The following is a 20,393-nucleotide window of genomic DNA, read 5'->3' on the forward strand; positions in this document are numbered from 1 at the left end:
ATGGTGGCAGGGGGCAAAAACCTCCTTCCCACCGGGAATTTGGCTCCAAGCATTTCCTTGTGCTGCCTCCATCTACGGACAGTGCAGGTGGGAGAACAAGAGGGGTGCCTTTGGCCTCAGTGCCCTGCCCCACGCAAGCTCGGCAGCAAGATTACAAGGCAGGGAATGGAGCAAATGGTAAGGCCAGGAAAAAGAATGAAAAAATTTGAATGGAAACCAGCTCCAACACCACCAGAAGCCCCTCAGCAAGGTGCCAGCACTAGGAAAACCATCCACATGCAGGCTCATGCGCTTTCTTCTTGTGCTGCTCCTTCCCAACACCTGCCTGTTGGGGTTTGGGTATCCCCACCTCTCTAATATCCCTCCCACCCCTCATCACCATGTCCCATCTCTCCAGGGATGGAAGTAGCCACCCCATGTGTGCACTCACAGCCCCAAGGCCATGCTGATAGCCACAGGAGAGCAGTGGGAGAATGAGCCAGGCAAGCAGGGCTTGTGCAAATAAAGGATCCCAGGGGATTATGGACCCTCTTCAGCCACAATTTGGGAATCCCAGGTGGTTTTGGGGAACTTTTTCACCCCGTATTTGGGGGTCCCTGGAGTTTTTGGGGACCCTTTTCACCACCAGTATAGGCATCCCAGGAGTTTTTTAGGTCCCTGTTCATACTACAGAGGTGGTGCTGGATGGGCAGCTCGACTGGATGATCTTAAAGGTCCCTTCCAACCTTGATGAGTCTGTGATTCTGTGAAATCTCTGAGTGCTATTCCCTGCCCACCCCCCCCAGCTCTGCCCTTGGCTCAGCAGACCTGGGCCACATGTCAGAGCCCAACTGGGCTCTCTCCTCCCCAAAAACAACAGCAGCAGCTTATGCAAAGCACATCACGGGAGCTAAAAGGAGCAGGAGCAGAGTTTTCTATAGCTGAAGCGACCTGGTGTTGACAGAATGGGGACGCATTTCCACAGCTCAGATTTTTATAATAATACCTCAGGGGAGTCGCTGGCAAAGTTTGGCCCAAATATAATTAGTTTGCACAGCTATGAGGGGCTGATAAAAGGTTTTAATTTGTGTGGAGATCTCTGGAATCTCAGACGCTCCCGTCCCTTGCTCTTGCCCAGGCCAGCTGAATGAAAGGAGAGTCCCAGGCAGGGAGTGACACAAAGCCATGCATTTATCAGGGAAGGAGGGAGTTGTGTACAGCACTAAAGAAGAGGCAGCAAATCCAACTAGCTGACACTGGTGGCATGTTGGGTTTTGTCTGCCTTGTCCCACTACGCCAAAGAAATAGTAACACATTCTCATCTTCCCGTGGGGTGATGCTGGGGATGGAGAAGGGATGCAGAGCACGGATCAGGGCATTTGCAACACCTCAGAGGGTCTCACCTTTGTTGCAAAGGTAGTCAGTGATCAATGGGATACGACAAAACACAACATTTGGATGTGCAGGCAGTGCTCCCTGCTTTTTCCCCCTCAATAGGGCAGCAACTGGTTGCTTCTGCACAGTGCCATGAGGAGTGAAATCCCACTCTGCCTCTGGCAAGGAGGGAAAGTGTGACATTCCAAAGCTGCATTCAGGGAATATACTGAAGCCAAGGTGGTTTTTTCCCCTCTTTTCTTAAGGGAAAGACATTGCCTCATGTGTAGCTGGAAGGGGTCTCGTTATTTTCGTACCAAGATGCATATTTTAAAGGTGGTTATGCCAAATATGTGAACAGATCAGCTCCAAGAGTTCACTTCCACCATGTGGGGAATCAAAAATATTACTTTTATACACATAAAAGTACATGATCTCTCATTGCTTTGAAAAAGCATCAGGAAGGGAAATGCTAAAAGGAGCTACCCACATGGCACACTGAGTTTTAGTCACTCCTTGGGAAAGCAAAACCTGGAGCCCATGACGTGATGCCACCAGATTCTGGTTCCTGCTGGGCCAAATCCCTCTCCTGTGGGAGCAGATGGGGAAGCTGCTGGCACTCAACGGGCTAAATATTCACCCTGCTCCCGTCAGGATCTTGTTGCTGGTCATAGCACATGCCCACAACTTTCTCAAATGACTCATGGCAACTCCAGTTGACTCCTTCACCACAACCACACACAAAACTAGTGTCCATCCTAAAGTCCTGCTTCCCCATGACCCCTGCAACCTATTTATTTCTCCTGTTTCAATACCCTACATGATACAAACAGAGCTGGACCACTGTTGACCCTTTGCCCAGCCGATCTGTCCAGCACACACTGATTAAAGGAGTATCAAAACCAGTGGCAGATTTACAGGTTAACAGTGATTTAGTGGAGTGCACCGCAGCCAAATTAATGCCGGCTATAATGTAGTTTACCTCATTAAACAATGCACACCAAGATCCTGTCTGTTGTAAAACAATTGGTCTCTGAAGCCTAGTGTTCATCTTCCAGGGTTGCTGGGAGATAATAAATGGGTAATATTCCGGCGATAATGGTAATGGAGTCACGGCTCAGAGCTAATATTATGGCAAAGCAGTAATTATTTCAACAGTAAACAAGGGGACGGTTGAGCTGCCGACAGGATTGGAGCCGGTTGGAATGCTTCAGTTAATAGAGCTGGAGGCCAGGCCTGCAACTGCCTCTTGGAAGGAGGACAAGGTTCTTGGCCACTGAGTGAGTCAGCTGAATCCCTACTGAGTCAACTGGCCATCAAAAGACAGAAGGGACACGTGTAACACAGGGAGGTGGGACAGCACGGTGGCCATCCCAACCCAACCCATCCCAACGCAGAGCCCACGGAGCAGGGCAGGCTCGGTGCTCCATCACACAGATGCAGCAGGACTCACATCCCTTCTTTGACACACCACTTGTGTTGTTGGCTCACACGTCTCCAAAGGAGACAAGAGGCAGTGCAGAGACACAAGACCTGTGATGAACACAGGAGCAGCCTTACAGAAACCATCTGCTCCCTCCTAGAGGTATTTCCCTGATAAAAGGGTCAGCAGAGAACACGGCTCTCTGGTCTTCAGTTAATTAGGTGACTTGAGGCAGGGTTAAAGGGAGTGATCTCATGGGACATGGAGTTGATCACAGTGAGGGACAAGGCAGCACAGAAGCAGATGGAGATTTTCCCACCCAAGTGGTTCCCCCTTCTCTCTGGAGCCAGATCTGGTGTCCAGCCTACAAATATCCCATATGCCTTCCCTCCTGGGAGGATCCTGGAAAGATGAAGACTGCAAGCAAAGTGCTTAATGGACAAACCTCTGAGATGGGACAATGTGTCCTCTTCCCAGGGACAAGCAAGTCTTCCAGCTGGATATTTTTTGCAGTTGTTTGTCCTCTTGTTTTAAGCCGCGCCAAGAGTCAGAGAGAATCAATATATCCAAATATACCAGACTTCTCCCAGAGTCCCTTTGCTGGTTTGCTGCTGATGTATAGACAGATGATCTCATGAGACCTCTGCCACATCAGGCCACTGTGTCTCATCTATCTTAAGTGCATATACAAGCTGTGATTACTGCTGTGTCCGAGTGCCTCACGTCTGGAACGTATTTATCCTCCCATCGGTTCCGCGAGACAAGGGACTGCCATTGTACCTCTTCCAGGGAAGCCACGGAGGTTAAACGGACTGATCAGGGGATATCTGGGATGTGGCAATGTAGGGATCCTCTGAGGATCTCCCCTGTCTCTGCCTTGAAGCAACAAGGTGTCATCTCCCCCACAAATGACTGCTCAGACTCCGCACAGGATCCAGCTTTCAGCACCCAGCCTAATCCGGAGATTAATGAGGGATTCCCGCTACAGAGACCTCTCGATCAAACCTCTCACAAGTAAATACACCATCAAGCCAAACCATAATGTTTTCCTACCCTGGCAGCCGCTGTCTTAAGCCTCACACCAGAATCCATCATACTACAGCAATAATCAAAAAGCAATTAGACAAAACTGTGGCAGAAAAGTCCATCAAGGGTTGTTAAGGATGACGACTTGGATGCAGCCTCTGGCTTGGGATGTCTGTGTGTGGTCAGGCGGATGAGCCAGTGGAGGGATCCACGTGCCCACACCTAGTTTTACACCCTTTCTTTGTGCCCCTGGCCCTGGCATGGCAGGATAACCACACTTTGCCTCCCCCTCATTACTGCTGAGCCATGCCTGCTTCTCCTGGGACAGAGGCTGCCGAGCCTTCATCCCTCCTGGAAGATCCCTCACTTCAATTCCTTGGCACGTTTCCTGAGCTAAATGGGAGGCACGACGAGTCTCGTGTCTGCAGCAGAGATAAATATCCCCTGGACAGCTCGCTCTGCCAGGGCTCTGGAGTCACCCTGAGCCTGGCAGCCCGGGATGCCAAGAATTCCCAACCTTCATCCACCAAGAAAGGAAAACTGGCCTGACAACATGACAATCGCCATGACAACATCAGTTACCCCAAAAAATAAATAAAAAGCCCAGTAACTATGGAAACACCTGAGTGACCAAAACCAGGCTAGTAACTAGAAGACCTCACTGCAGTTTACAGATGGCATTGGCACTGCAGGGCTCTAATACATCCAAAGCCTTGGAAACATAGAGATGCTCAGCACCTAAGGGTGCAAAATGAATGCTCATGAGCACACATAATGCTGCCTTTCAGACCCCTGAAGCCAAGTCCTCTCCACAAATTCCACCTCCTCTGGAAAGATGCTGCTGCCTTCCTGCTCGGTGTTACATCCAGACCAGGGTTATCCACATCCTTCGAGAGATGGATGTGGATATCCACCCTGCTGAAGATGCCTCTCTTGATTGCTATCTCAGTAGTCTTGGCCTGACAGGGGTGACAAGAAGGGATGGAGCAGCCCCATCTCATGCCAGAGCTTGGCATCCCCATATGGTTTTGGTGAGCTGTGTTTTGAAGCCTCAGTGTCTGGCAGTTCTGTTGACACTTGTGCTGCCAGTTGGAGTGTCCAAGCCCAGGACAGAGCCTCAAAGCAGTTAAGCCTCCTCTGGAGAGGCAGAAGAAGCTGAGACTCCACCAAATCCTCTTCTTTTTCCACCTCAGCCCGTTCAGCTGCATTAATGGGAGTTGCTGTGGGTTAGTACAGCATTACTGGGAGAAGAAATAAAATTGGACAGAGGGGGTGAGGCAGAGAGACAGAAGATAGACTGTACACATTGGTTGGACTGGTAATGAGTTCAAAAAATCCTTCTCCAGAGCCAGCATCCTGCTTTTGCTCTTGGCAGGAGATGGGCACAGGCAGGGTCAGGCACCATGCAAGGCTCTGATCGGTGATGGAGGCATTGATGGGACCAGCACTCTTGTGATTCACTAGCAGAAAACTCTCTTGCTCAGGTTCACTCAGCTCTTGAGTTATCCCATGAAAATGCTCTCCTCAGCCCAGCTGCAGGAACTCCTCCAGCCCCCAAACCAAACAGAGCCTCAAAAACCAGCCTCCCAGAACACGGCAACAACTGCAGACAGGAACATTCAGCAGAGTTCACCAGCCCAAGCTACTAAACACATATTCATCAGAGCAGAGGGGGAACAGCCGAGCAGCCAAGGGAGCCTGGAGTGGCTGGAAAAGGGTCTCCAGTGGGATCAGTCCCCAGGGAGCTGTGCTGCTCTGGGTGTACATCCTCTGAAGGACCCGACCGTGCGCTGCCCTGGTGAGCAAACACTCTTATTTACTCCATTTCCCCACAAGGGCTGTGCAGTGAGCTCACAGCTGCCAAGGAAATAATAAACCCCGTGAAGTGCCTTTGCAGGGAGCAGCAGCAGCAGCAGCATGGGACCGGTCCTTCAGCTCCCGGGGTGCCCGTGCCTGGCACAGACAGCACTGGCACAGCCTGTCCCCAGCGATGTCGGTGAGAGCTGCTTACCATCCGCTGTGTAAACCCTTAAATTATGCACCAGCACTCCCTGAACCAATTCTCCCTCATCCCTTTCCTCCACCACTCCAAGCGAGATGGAGGCAGACGGTGAGAAGGAACAGGAGGCATCTCACTCGAGACTTCCCGTGGGACGAGTAGCGGACCAACAACTGAGAGAGGGGCCAGCAGCAAGCTTTGGGTTTCGCTTGCTCCCAGCTCTCCAAATTAGAGTATATCCCACCAGGAAAAGGGATACCATCCTGGCACCTGCTATAGCACCTCTATGCATCTTCCCTGGCTCTCATTTCAGTCCTCATGCTTCCCATCCTCGTCTTTGCTGCATGTGGTGAATGCAAAAATGGGGAAGTAGAGGTTCCCCTTGGTGGCTTGGCAGACCCATAGACAGAGGAGCTGCCCACAGAGATGGACAGCCATGGAAGTTGTCCTGGGTCACCTCTGGGTTCAGCACCTCCCATCAGCAGGAGACCAGGCTCAAGTAAATCTCTGTGATCATTTGTTCCCTTTGAGTTTTGAAAGCAGAATGCCTAATCATGGCCAAAATCAGGAAAGAGCTGCTGCTGCAAATTACACAGCGCCACAGGTAATTTCTGATTAGCTCACTCTTCCTCTCCTGGTGCATCCTCAGTTTCCATAGCAGCTAAGTCCTAAGTAAAATGGAAACATCTGGTTCAAGCGCAGGTAAAGATTCCCTGGGGAAAAAAACCTGCTGGATGGCAGCAAACACAGAAAATAGCCCTCGTGAAAGACAGAGGCATCAGGAGCCGGGAGCCTGGTTAGGAGAGGATGGATGGTGTGTGGGAGAAGGCAGCAAGGGGCATGGGAGTGGGAGAAGAGGGTCCTGGGGGAGCTGGAGGGGATGTGGGAAGGTGAGTGGAGCTGTGGGGAAAACAAGATGCATGTGACAAACAGGCGGTGAGGAGGCTGAGCAAAACAAAAACATGTTGTCAGGGTAGACAAGGGGAAGAGGAGGAAGAAAAGACTTTGAGGTGGGAGCACATGGACTGCCTCAACCATAAATGCTGCCTGGTGGTGACAACTTTGATTCCACAGAGACACTCGGGATGGGGAGAAGCACACGGATCTGCACCCTGAATTTCATCAGTTATTCACGCACAGACCTCAACTGAAGCCATCTTGCTGGAAGCAAGATCACCTACAGTGGATGAGCCAACACGTGCACTGGGGGAACAGTTTTTACAGAGACTCCTGTCAAGGGAAGGGGCTGAGATGCTGCCGACTCAGCTCGCTCTGTGCCTGGGCTTTGGGGAGTGATGGATCAGGCCCAGCCGTTCCCTCCAGCGCAGACAAACAGCAAAAAAATCAATGGAGCTGCAGCGAGACACCGCAGCCATCGCCAGGCAGCGACAGGAGGAGCGGCCACGGTTCCATCCGTCACTGCCGCCCCTGCTCCGCCTCCTCCTCCGGCCGGACAGCCCCGACGGGGGTCCCCGAGGAGAACTCCAGGCAGTTGTCTGCAACAGCAGCCCGCACTGGTAAAACCTCAGGGGAAACACGACTCTGAGGTGGAACTGAAGCGCTTAGACAGGATCAGAAATGCAGAGCCAGGCAGTGACGCTCGGCCGCACGGCTCATCCCACCCAGAGCCCCCGGGTCCCACCCCCAGCTCACCCACGAGATCCTCGCGGCCACAGGGGGATAACAGGGCAGCAAAATGCAAAGCAGAGGCCAAAAAGCAGCTGGGGAAAGGGTTTGAAATTATACACTCCCAAACGCATGGGAATTTGCTTCCCAGCAGTCACACCCACACAGTTCTGCTGAGGCTTTGCTTACCAATTAACAAGGCCACCAATTAATGCTTCATGTGTTTTCCTGCTCATTTGCACTATTTACAATCTTCCTTTGAAGCAACGAGTAAGAATTGCCTGAAAACTTTTCAAAACAGGGCCAGACAAGCACGTTCAATGTGCAGGAACTCCACGATCCTCGTGGGTCCCTTCCAACTCAGGGTATTCCCCGATTCTCTGAATCTCCGAGCACGACAAACCCAACCTGGCACCTACAGCCAGTCCTCCACCTGACCAAAACCATAACCTGTCCTTCCAGACTATCAAGATGGATGTTCCTCTACCAAAGTCAACAACTCCTGCATTCAGTCACATCTTTTCCATTCACTTCACCTTCACTTTGCAACTTCACCTTCACCAGCCACTGACGCCTCTCTGGCTGCTCACAAATGCTGCTGTACCCATCCCAAAATATCTCTGGGAACGTTTGGTTCTTACCTTTGGGTGAGATATGTCTCCAGGTGATTGTTGGATCTGGCCTGCCCGTGGCTATGCAGGTGAGGCTGACGTTGCCGCCCTCATTGATGGAGATGTCAGGAGAGATGTCGGTGATTTTTGGAGACACTGCAATGACACAAAGAGGAGAAGGAAATTGAAACCGGTTCTGCTCCAACTCAAATCTCAAGCTGTGGGTGAAGGAGACTGTATTTCCCTCCACCTTGACAAGCTGTGCAGTAGCCTATCAGTCTCATCTGACTTGGCAGGATCTCACAGGGAAAAGAGGGGGCAGAGAAGACAGGGCTGAAGTGGGAAAAAATTGTAGCCAGAGGGGATTCAGCCATTTTAGGGAGGCTCGAGAAGCTCCTGCTCAGCACCTCCATAGTGTGTGAGACAGTGCTTCTTCCTATCCCACTTCCAGCACTCCTTGTGTCCTCTCAGCCATGACAAACCCTTCCCAGCAGAGCTGCATCCTGAGAAAACACCATCCACCCCTTCAAACTCCTGCAGCTGGGCAGGATCTCTGCCAGGCCCTTGTAACCACAGAAGCACCAAGAGGAGCTGGGCACGGAGACAATGAGTCTGCTGAGGAGCCTGTAAGTTCTACCAGCGTGCAAAGGAAGGAACATTCCATGGGGATGGAAGCCATGCCACTGCACTGGCACTGCCATCATGAACGCTCAAGAGAGGGTCAGATCTGAGGGGTCCAGGCCTAAGGAGAGGACAGGGGGAGATGAGGAGGGGGCTGGAAAGGGATGAGGAGCAAGCAGGGAGCACTGGGCTCCTGTTGCTGTGTGAGCAGAGGACACGGTGTGGCTGCCAGGGAGGGCTGAGGTTTCCAGGAGCACCATGGTGGGGCTGTACAAGGAAAAACTATTGGCTGCTCTTATCGGCCTGCACCTGCAGAACATAATAAAGACCATCACCTTCCTGGGTTTATTTCCAAGCTTTCTCAGGAGCCCAGCAGTGGATTGGCCCCCGCTGCGGCGCTTTGCAGGAGAGGCACAAATCACCTGCAAAGCATCCTGCTCCTTCCAGCCTTCCTGGGCCAGCCCCATCCATCACCCCGCTCCCAGCTGCAGCCCAGACCATCACAACACCCCTATTCCTGGCTTGGACCCCGCTCCTGAGCATCCCTTCCCTGCCTCTCCCCACCCCCCACACCTTCCCGGGCTGCTCCGAGCCGGAATGACTGCAATGGCCTTGCACGCAATGCCTCTGCTGTGCAGGTAAGTAATTTATTGATCCGTAAAGCACTCCAAGACGCTCTGGAAGGGATTATGTCATGCCAGTGCCGTGCAATAAAATAAAAAATGATGGATTTTTTGTGAACATGATGGTGATTTAGGGTTTGTAGTTTGAAGTGTAGTTAAAGTACATTTTAAGTGGAAATCAAGGTGGGTAATGAATTATTCTCTGTTTTGAAGGGCTTCTGGGAGTTCATTTTTTTGCTGCTCTGGGCACAATGGCTAATCTGCTAATCATGCACTGGAGAACAACTATGGAGCAGATGCTCCCAAACAGTGGGGGCTCTGGGGCAGGACAGTGGAGGGCATGAAGATGACACCAAAAGAAACATTAATATGCATCGGTGTCATTAAGGGGACAGCACAGCTCTCCTGGGGCCACCCAGAGCTGGGAGATGCTCTGCCCGTGGCCAGGTATTCCACTGAGGAGAAGCAATTAATTACAGCAGTGCTCTGATTACCCTGCTGTGTTCCTGCTGGGACTGCCAGTCAGGAAATCCATGTGTGCTTTAAAAACATGGAGCTTATGGGCTGGACAACAAAAATGGGCCAAGAGGGTATTACCGCAGTCATTTTGGAGAAGTGGGAAGAGACAAGCAGAGACAAGTAGATCACCCACCATTGCCTGGGAAGCAGCAATAGCTTCCAGCTCTAAGTCCTGACAAACTAGAGTAGTATCCATCATCTTTAATGTGCTGTTTGCTGCACCACAGAGGAACCTTTCTGATGTTTTTAACTGCTGAATCCACCTCGACCCAATTCAGCTTGTTTTGCAGAGACTTTAAAAAAAAAAATTAAGTCAGACTTTGAGCTGCTACTCTGGAACTGCACAGGCAGGTTTGCTCCCACCCAGGAGAGAGAAAAGAACTCAAGTGACCAGATTATAAAACATAATTAAAACAAATTAAACTTGGGTTTCATTGACAGAACAAGGGGGGATGGTTTTACCTGAGGAGGGTTGATTTAGAACAGATATAAGAAGCTTTTTACAATGAGGGTGGTGAGGCCCTGGCACAGGTTGCCCAGAGAAGCTGTGACTGCCCCATCCCTGGAAGTGTCCAAGACCAGGTTGGATGTGGCTTGGAGCAAACTGGGATAGTGGAAGATATCTCTGCCCATGGTAGGGAGTGGAATGATATGAGCTTCAAGGTCCCTTCCAACCCAAACCATTGTATGATTTTATGAAAAGCAGCTCAAGCACCAAGGAAAAAGCCCACCAGAGTCCAGCAAGTTTGGGACACTCTCAGGGAGATGCAATTCCCTGTGTCCCATCTGGAATGAGAGCAGGCAGGAATGGCTGGGAAGCAAACCAGAGCAACAACATCACTGGAGCTGTTAACTAACCCTGGAATGAACTATGCAGTGGTAGGATTTAACACGGTGGGTATTGTATGCTAATTAAATGTTTGAATATTTAACCACACAAACTACTCTAAATGCCTTTCTGGAGGCTGAACAGGTGTGTTGTAAAGCCTTTACCACACCGGGGAGGGAAACCTTAATAAAGTGATCCAAGAATATATTTAATATTATTTAACAGTCATCACTTCTTCCATTCCCTCTGCATTAAAGGGCTTTCACCATCAGCTGGCATTTCTGCAGCACTGGGGCAGAGGAGACATTTCCTGTGCCGAAAGCAGGATGCAGATGGAGCTGTGCCCCTTTGGGAATGAATAAATAAATAAAGCTAAGTAAATGCAGGCTTCCCAGGCGGGAACCCTCTCCTTGCGGGCAGTCCTTTTGTGTTCAGCATCTCCCTTGCTCAGGAGTGATTAAACATGGCAGTGTTGGCCAAGCTGCTCCAATGACACAGCACAGATTTCCCCCCAGAGGCAGGATGGTGGTTTATCGATCCAACTTCTTTCTCCCCTCCCTCCCCAACCCTGCCAGGGTGCTGGGGGAGGTCTCTGGGCTGCTCTCAGCCCGCCACAGGTGCCCAGGGCGTGCCCCCAGCTTGACTCCTCGCACACATGGAGTCCCCAGGACAGAAAGCAGCTTGCTTAAATATTTAACCAAACCATCTGGCGCGTCACACGTTCGAGGGTGTTCAGTCAGGTGATATATGTCCTTACGGAGCCAAGCATATGTGCTTGCCTCCACAGATAGATTCCCTGGCGCACAGACACCCTCCTGCCACTGGCACAGACAATATCCCTGCTATGCTTTCACCTCCAAACACCCGCTCCAGAGCCAGCACAGGTGCAAAAGCTCACTTATCCCAAGCACGTACCCCACGGCAGCGCTGCGCACAGATCTTCATCTCCTGGGAATGCTGCAGGGCTCCCCTTGCACCTACACCACCTCCTCTGCTGCCTCTCCCATGACACTCACTGCAGGACTGATCCCTGAGTGCTCCTCTAGCTGCCTTTTATAGCTTATCCCAAATTACATAAACATCCCCAGCTTTGCCTCGTTGCTCAGGCCCTGCCATCTCCATGTGATCACCTCCCCACCCACCCTCCTGCACCCATGACCCTGCTGCTTGCCTGGGCTTTCCTCCCCCTGACACCCCTGGCACCCCAAATTTCAGCCATGCATCAGGCAAGGAGTCCCCTGAGTACGAGGGGAGTGTGGATGTGGAACAACCTCTCTCCACCAGAGACTGGGAAGGAGACCTCAGATGAGCCTCACCAAGCTGGGGGCCTTTCAAGGAGTAACTACATATTTTTGCCTTAACCACTCCCTTTCTACCCACTTTTGGGAATCAAGGAAGTAGTGCAGAAATACACCTGTGACCTTTCCAGACCTGCAAACCCCTTCTGGTGTGGCAGTGAGGCAGAGCAGGTGTTATTCCAGAGAAGGGGACTCACAGCCCCCAGCACAGCCTGGGAGCGAGCAGCTTTCCCGGGAAGCCTCGCAGTGCCTGCTTCCCCTTCATAAAACATGCAAACCTCCATCTTCCAGCACGAGCAGCATCTGCTCCAGATCAAAGGGAACAACAAAGAACAACTATAAAAGTGTCTGGAAGAAAGAAAAAGAGGCAGAGTCAGACTTGCGTTCTGTGATGTGCACTGGCAGCTTCCTGAGCATCAGCCTGACGCTGCTCCTGCTTTAATAACAGCTTCTTACTGCTGTCACACACAGAATTCCCTGTGTTTTACAGAGTTTCCTACCACGGGTCCTGCCTCTGGGATCTGGGGATGGGGAGTCCTGGCTGTGCTGGGTATCCTTGCAGCAATGCTGTGAGTCAAACCAAACCCCCACTCCAAGATTCGAGGGGTCTGCCAAAGTCAGATGGGACAAGGCACAAGGCAGGGACCCCAAAATCAGGTTCCAGGACTCGTACAGGTTGTAACCAGAGTGGTTTGCAGCTCCCAGGTTGGAGAAGGAACAATGCTCCAGCTGCTGCAGTGCCAGGCACCTCCATTATGCCTTCTCCCTCCTTTGTGTTCCAAAGCTTTCTGCCTTTAGGGAGCAAATTGAGAGCCCTGTGCCTTCAATTACAGGTGTGTTATAATGGGCTTTTAAATCAGTTTGTGCTGCTTTAACACAATCATAATTAAGAGAAAAGCAGAGAGGGCTTTGTCCTTGCATCACACCAACCTTCCATCCTATCATCCTTTCATCACATCATCCTTCCATCATATGCTCCCAGCTCAGAAGCCCTTTTGAGGATGTCCACAGGGTGTGAGGAAGGGCAAACACAGCCTTAGAGCCTGCTTGGTCACATAGATTTGTACACGAACCCCTTGGGGGTGCTGATCCTTCCCCTCAGGGCTGCCTGGACCCCGGCTTGGCACCATCCCCCCCTTCCCATGTTCGGCCCAGCTTTGCCCAGGGATTGATCCCCCCTCTTCACAAATCTGGCAGCAGGCAAAGCCGTGAAGAAAGACGGCTGGAAACGAAGAGGACATACATAACAACCTTAATAAGCAATTAATAAATAACTAATGACAATTGCTCGTTTTAAAGCGAGGCGTAATGAGATGTGTCACACGGCACCGAGATGTGTCTGAATGATTTCCCAGGCAGGTAACGGCTCCTGTTGCAGCAAAGCTTGGAGGACACGAGATTTTTTCCACCCATCTCTGCAGCAGGTTGTACGGCACGGCATCCCAATAACTCAGAGGAGGAGGGGGGAACCAAGACGTTCCCAATCATTCATTAGTAAAGTATTTGCGAGCGCGGGTATAATTCACCTCATAAACAGCAGGGTTTCTGCAGACAAACTTTACAGCTAAGTGCCAAAAGGGAGCCCAATCTGATTCCACTTACGACAGCATAAATCAGCAATACTGCTGCAGTCAACGAGGGATACACCAGAGTAAACCTGGCGTGATAGGAGAGGCAGGACTCCAGCACAAGGACTTTTTCCTGACTTTTGGATGGGCCCAGGTTTACCAACCTGGAGGAAGAGCAGCTCCCTAAGGAGTCAAGGTGCTGCCTCTCTAGAGTCACTCCCCTGCTATCAAATTTCTGAAAGGATCTGCATCCTTTTTCCTGCCACAAAAAGGAAGAAAACCCCTCTACCAAGCCCCAGACCTGTGGGGAATCAAACTAGAATTTGCTTGCATGACTATTAATAAGCGGCTTTAAGAGGAGGCAGAATCCCTCGCTCAGGTCTGGGAGAGTTCTGTGCTCATGTTACAATGCCCGAAGGAAGTCGTGGCACTGCTCTGGGCTTCATTACCTCCTCTAAAATTGAGTCCAATGATGCTGAATGAAAAGAAAACAAGAAGAAAGATGTAAAAGTAAAGTTTTTGCTTTATTATCCATGAAGAAATGCAGCCAAACAAGGAGTGTTTGGCAGTTCAGCTCCCTGTCTAGACAGATCTCATTTTCAACTCCACACACGCCACACGGATCTAGTTTCCAGTTTTTGCACCCCGAGCCACCTGGGATTCCCCCTGCAAGCCAAGCAACGCCTCATGAAAGGCAGAAAATTGAAGGATCTCAAATCCTTAAGACACCTGCATCATTTTTCCAGCCTTATTGACACCTCTCCTCAAGGCACGACAGCCTCTCTCACAACTGCCTCCATGGTGACCATCAAAATGACAGTGGCTCTGTCACACCCTGCTCAGGGGACACGGGGTCCTCAGCTCCTCTCGTTCCACTGGGTACCAGCGAAGACCCCCGTGGGAAAAGCCCCTGAGCGAGGAGGAGCCGCGCCGACGGCACCCCAGAAAGTTGGAACGCGACTCGTGGTTAATACAAGGCTTGTCAAACCCATCACCTCGAAATGCTGAATGTCTTTATTAGATTCCTTTATCTCCCCCCGAGATCGGAGGGACACGCCGAGATGATTCTCGGAGGAGATGTCATCATCCAGAAACTAATTAAAGGCTGCGCGGGAAGTCGGGCCACGCGCACTCTGGAGAACAAAACGCATTAGCAGCCCGAGTCGAGGAAAATATTACAAGTGAACTTCAGAGCAGAAAGGGCGAGAGAGGGATTTGACAGCAGCTCTCCTCTCCCTGCCTGTCCTCACGCTCGTCCCCACACTCCCTCGTCCTCGTTAGCAGTCCCCCGGCAGAAGCTTTGGGCTGGTGGGGACCAGCCTGGGACCTGAGGGATGCAGGGCAACAGTGGATCTTTTATCCAGTGGGTCACACCCTGAGAGAAGATCATGATTTGTGGAATTTTGGTTTTTTCAGTGATAGAAAAGCCTCCTTGCTGCGGGTGAACAGGCTGCAGAGAAGGATGGATTGATGCCTGCTCTGCCACAGTGCTCCTGGGCAAAACCCTCAGTCTCGTTGGGTCTCATCTCTCCATCAACACAATGACAAGGATTTCTCATCCTTGCAGGCTCATTAAAAACACATCAACACATAAAATTATAAGATACCCAGAGCCTACGGCCACAGAGACTGGAGTTGGGGACGTTTCTGCATGGGGACAGTCCTGCCAGCCATGATCTATATGTGTAGGTAGGACTTACCTAAGATGAGGTGCACAGATCTAGTTTAGGAACTGTATCTCAAGTGGATGTGCCTGTAAATAGCCCTTTCCAGTTAATCTGGAGTCTCCCATACCAAGGAACAGCAAGTATCCATGACATTGCTCATCTAGTCCATCAGCACACACTGTCCTGATAAAATTCTGCACAGGACCTCAGTTTCTCTCCCCCAGACCAGCCAGAACAGCCAGGTCCCATTCTCCTGCTCTCCCCTCAGCTCCTGGAGAGTGGGAGGGCTCTCCCCCTGCTCCCCCCCAGCTTTCTGTCCATGAGGAACGGGCATTACGCCGAGGGCTGAGCTCTCTGAACAGCCCCTGTGCCACTTTACTCCTCAAAAGGGACCTGGCAGGAACAAAGGAGCTCAAACATCCTTTCCAAAGATAAATCAGATGCTCTAATGCAGCCTGCATCTCCAATGAATGTAGGGCAGGTGTCTCTGAAGTGAAGTATTAGTTAAAATGATGCTCTTTAAATTACATTTCGGCTATTTCAGGCAGACAGGTTGTGTGTGGGTTGGGCTGGGTTTTTTTATGATCTATCTAGAGGCTTAAAAAGACACAGAGAGAAATAAATCTCCCTTCCATTAAAAACACACTATGCTCTTGCATATTTGTTCTTATCTCGGCACTCTCGTGCTCTCTCTCCCTCGGCTCGAGCACAGAGTGTTTATGATTACACTTTCCACACTGACACTCAGCTAATTCAAGAAGCCACCAGCCCCTGCCCAGGAGGAGCGTGGTGCTCTCCCACCCTCGCAGGAGGATGAGCTGCACTTCCCAAAATGCCGCTCTGGACCTGATGGCTTTACTTCAAAAACCACTGAGGTTCGTGCTGTTAATGTGGAACTGAGCGAAAGCCCCAAGTTTTGATTGAATTTCAAGTCTACTTGGATCTTCTGAGTTTATCCATGCCCATTTTGCCTCATTTATCTATTTTCATCCCTCCATTGCCATCAGAGCCTGTCCCCAGACAGCCCTTTTCCTCCCATCCTTCCCGAGCTCCATCTCTTCCAGGTGCCTCTCTGTGCTCCAGCCAGACACTTCAGCTCTGCTTGGGCTTCTTCCCATCTTTGCCTTTGATTACAGTGAAAAATTAATGGATCAGGCAGGGAGCACAGCCCTGTTATTCTCTGATTAGGTGATCTGGAGGCTGCTACTTATGACCAGACCCTTTGCTCATCTGGGAGAACAGAGTGGGAGAACAAAGCTTATGAAGTGGGAGAACAAAGCTTGTGAAGTGGGAGGTCAGCAAGGTCCGGGAGTTCCAAATGAACCACAGGTGAGGTGATCCATGCCTCCATATGCTGCCACTCCTCCCATCCCCATGGGAACACATCTCTTGTGACCCATCCATCACTCCAGCAGAGGCAGGTCCACCTTCCCAAAGCTGCCAGGAATTACCAGGAGGGAAAATATCAACAAGCCAGAGACTGTGATGGTGCTCACCACCCTTCCCACACCTTTAAATGTGGATTATCCCTATTGTCAAAACACCCCAGTGACATAAGAGAACATTATTATTCTCACTTTATGGATGGAGAAATGAGACCTGAAGACCAAATGGCCCAGAAGTGCCTGTTTGGATCAATGCTCTTTTCAGGCTCAGAAAACCATGGAAAAGGATGGTGCCAGGACAGGTATTTCCAGTGGTCTGCATGGGATGAGAGGACCACGGTTAAAAATTAGTCAGGAAGTTGTAGAGACACAGCAAGATATCCACGTACACAGAGGGGCTACTAAAATTTCAATACCAAACTTCAACCCAAAAAAAAGCAACGTTTGACAGACTTAAAAGCAAATGAAAAGGAGGGAGTGATGCTCCCACAAGGAGGGATATTGATGTGCCTGGAGAACGTGGGGGCTGTTCTCCTTTTCCTTTAGGACTGCTCCTTCTTTTCCCATTTCTCCTAAATAAAGCCCTCGAGCCTTCTTCATGGCCACACTCATGCCTACGAGAACGCCAGAAAAGCCACAGGGAGTTATCCCCCCCAGAGCATCCTTAATTTCCCTATTTGTCTTCCTAATGCCCAGCCTCATCATCGGCACCGTCTATTCCCCATGTGCTGCTGCTTTTCATGGAAGGACTATTTTTACCCCATTCTTCCCATGCCTCCCTTTCCTCCCATTTAATCATTTGGAGGCTTTTTATCCACACTTTCCTTTCCTTTCTCTCCTCTTCCCCTTTCATTTTTAAAACCTGTGGTTCTCCGATTCAAAATCATTACTGTTTTTAACTTGACTCGAGCCTCTTAATTAAGTTACTTTCCATTATTTTTTATCTAGTCCATTTGTCTCCATCCCCCGCACCCTCCCTCATTCTTCCTTTTCCTCCCCAAGGCAGGCTGGGTATGAAATCTTACATTTCCATTTGGCTTACAATCACTTTGAATTTTTAAATGCTATTAAATTGGATCACACCAGTCACTGGACTGGAGTTGTCGAGCTGTGATATTTACTCGCGCCAGTCAAAGGGAAATGAAATTGTGGCTGTGCAGGGGGGGGAGGGAGGAGGCGATGGGGGAGCACAGATTTATTCTGCCCGTGGTACTTGCAAACAGGCACAATCCCTTCGGATTTCTGAGCGAGTTCAAAGGAAACTCTTACGCTCAACCATGAATGTATTGTAATGTCTTTAATAAATCAATTACTTGTTGGCAGGGAAGTGTCACTGCATCTCCAATCCTTGTAATCACCTCAGCCTTGCTGTGTTTTAAGTGAGGAGAACCCACGGAGGGAGACGGGGAGCCAGGAGCGTCGTCGGCGCAGGGCAAGGCGGGGAAAGCACCACCTCGTGCCAGAAAAGGCCAAAAGATACAGGAAGAATTTGCATTGTGTAAAAACACACACACAGAGCGATCCCCAGCACCAGGACAAGGACATCAGGGTGTCCTTACCCACGTGTGCCTCCCTGTACCACAGAGGGACCCTCCAGCACTGCATGGGGCTCACCCTTCCCAGGGCAGCTCCTGGGATGCAGAGACTTGGGAGGAACGATCTCAGCAGGCTCACTGGGAAAGGTGGTGTGGTAATAGATGCCTATTCCAGGCATTCAGCCCGTGGCAATGGGAACAGCCCCTGCTCCTGGCAGCCCAGGCCTGAGCATCCCTCACTACATTGCAAAATAGAGTTTTCCCACCGTCGCCAAGAGCAACACAACCTTTTGCTGCACTAATTCAGGCCCTGGGTTTTGTGCTCCTCCTTCAGGAGAGTGCTGTATTTCAATTTTACTAAAAGAGGCCTTTTCCACTTGAAAATTTGCTAAAGAGGGCAGGATTTGATTACAAAACAGCCCTGGCCAAATCCAGCCCCTCCTTCTCCTTTCTCTCTGCTGACAACATCCTCCCCTCCACAACAACAATCATCTGAGCACAAACAGACAACGGAGCTTTTCAGAAAGGAATGAACTCTGGTCGGAGCCAAGGCAGGAAGGGTTTAATGTTCAGCACAGAAAGCTTGGCGAGGCCATCAATTATATAGCCCTGCTGCTGAAGGAGCGAAAAGAAGAGAATATTTCAGACAGACCCGGCCAAAAAGAAAAGATAGGGAAGGAAATCACTGCGAGAGAGATTTAATTCCACGAGCGGAGAGAAGTGTTTGCAAAGGAGGAGGAGGATCAAAGGCTGAAGCTCTCGGGCTGCCTGCGAGGAGGAGGGATTACAAGGAGGGCAAACCATGGAGAAGACATCTCTGTTGATGCCTTGTCTCAAGGATGGTCCAGGCAAGGAGAGCCCCAGGCACAAACTGGGGAGCCTGTGGGCTGTGGGGGCTCGGTGATGGGGAGGCTTTGGTAGAGAGGAGGGTGGATTGAGACCTGTTCAGCTCTTCTCACGTAGGACACCAAACCAGCACAGGGTCTTCAACCTCCACTGCCTCATTCCAAATGTACCCAGATGTTTACACAAGATTCTGCCAAGGAGAGGAGAGCTGAAATCTTTTGGGTGTCTGTACAGCCGGTGTGATGGGACCAGTAACCCAGACATGGAAAAATCACAGAATCATAGAATGGTTTGGGTTAGAAGGGACCTTAAAGCTCATCCAGTTCCAACTCCCTGCCATGGGCAGGGACACCTTCCACCACCCCAGGTTGCTCCAAGCCCCATCCAACCTGGCCTTGGACACTTCCAGGGATGGGGCAGCCACAGCTTCTCTGGGCACCCTGTGCCAGGGCCTCCCCACCCTCCCAGGGGAGAATTTCTTCTGTATCAGTGTATGGGTCCACCAAAGCAAGAAGACCACCCACCCTCTCCTCTGCACCCAGTGGGGCTGTGCTGATCCCTTCCAGGGATCCAGTCTTGGACTGTGGAACAAAACCACTTCTTTGCTGAGGAATGGAGTGAAGGGGTTTCACTTCTGTCTCCCACCAGACTCAGAAAACCCAAACCAAAAATATTTCAAGATGACTTTTCCATGTCATTCCTGAAGGACCATTTTTCCAAAGATCCCTGCCTTTTTGTTCTTCACTTCCCACTTCCCCTCCCCTTTCTCCTTTCTAAATCTCTTCCTTCTCCATTGCAGCACCAGAACAGAAAGGAAAACGAGATCACAACTCTCCTGATGTTTCAGTGCAGCTCCCCTCTTCCCAGCTTCAACCTCTGCTTCAAAACCCAAGCAGAACAGAGTGGAAAAAGCCACATTTTCCACCCAGTTCCCCCCTTCACTGTCTGAGTGAGCCCCTCCAGCTTGTCCTCAGCCTGTGGATATTCAGTGGAGGTTTTTTAGCCCGTGGAGGTGGCAGGGCTGGGCGGCTCTTTGGCAGCTGTTCCCTTGGCCTCTCCTTTATCTCCAGCATTGTGTTCACATCTGCTTCCCCCTCTGCCTCTTTCCCTGCTGCTGGGAGCCTGCTTTTAAATCACTGCTCAGCACACCAGCTGCCATGCACAGGTTCCATGCCCTGTTTGGATGGGGAATCCAAAAGCCGTTTGCAAACCTCCCTCTGCCTTTATTTTTTTAAATTTTCTTATTTTTTTCTTTTTATCCTTCTGAACCTGCCAGCACTGCCACACTGCTTTCCCCTCCTCCCTTTTGGCTACAGAGTTCTCTTGGCTCTGGAAACATGTTCAGACACCTGGTTGCTGGCAGCGTGGGGTTTGGCAGAGGCTGGCTCATGCAGCTCTCTGATAGGGAAGGGGAGGAGACAGGAGGTCAGCAGGACCCACCTTGGCTATCAGGGATGTGCTGGT

General features: G+C 50.7%; 1 protein-coding gene across 7 annotated transcripts in view; it reads right to left on the reverse strand.

Moving 5' to 3' along the window:
• LOC113952903 (protein CEPU-1) overlaps positions 1–20,393 on the reverse strand; it is a 231,655-nt gene that overhangs the window by 19,904 nt on the left and 191,358 nt on the right. For all 7 annotated transcript variants that reach the window (XM_027655455.1, XM_027655452.1, XM_027655450.1 and 4 more), the window contains one exon: positions 8,069–8,194. In XM_027655455.1, coding sequence (XP_027511256.1) covers positions 8,069–8,194 — 126 coding nt within the window. The remainder of the gene's footprint in view (positions 1–8,068; positions 8,195–20,393) is intronic.

The sequence above is a fragment of the Corapipo altera genome, unplaced genomic scaffold (genome assembly GCF_003945725.1).
Source record: "Corapipo altera isolate COAL_440 unplaced genomic scaffold, ASM394572v1 71, whole genome shotgun sequence".
Taxonomy (NCBI): domain Eukaryota; kingdom Metazoa; phylum Chordata; class Aves; order Passeriformes; family Pipridae; genus Corapipo; species Corapipo altera.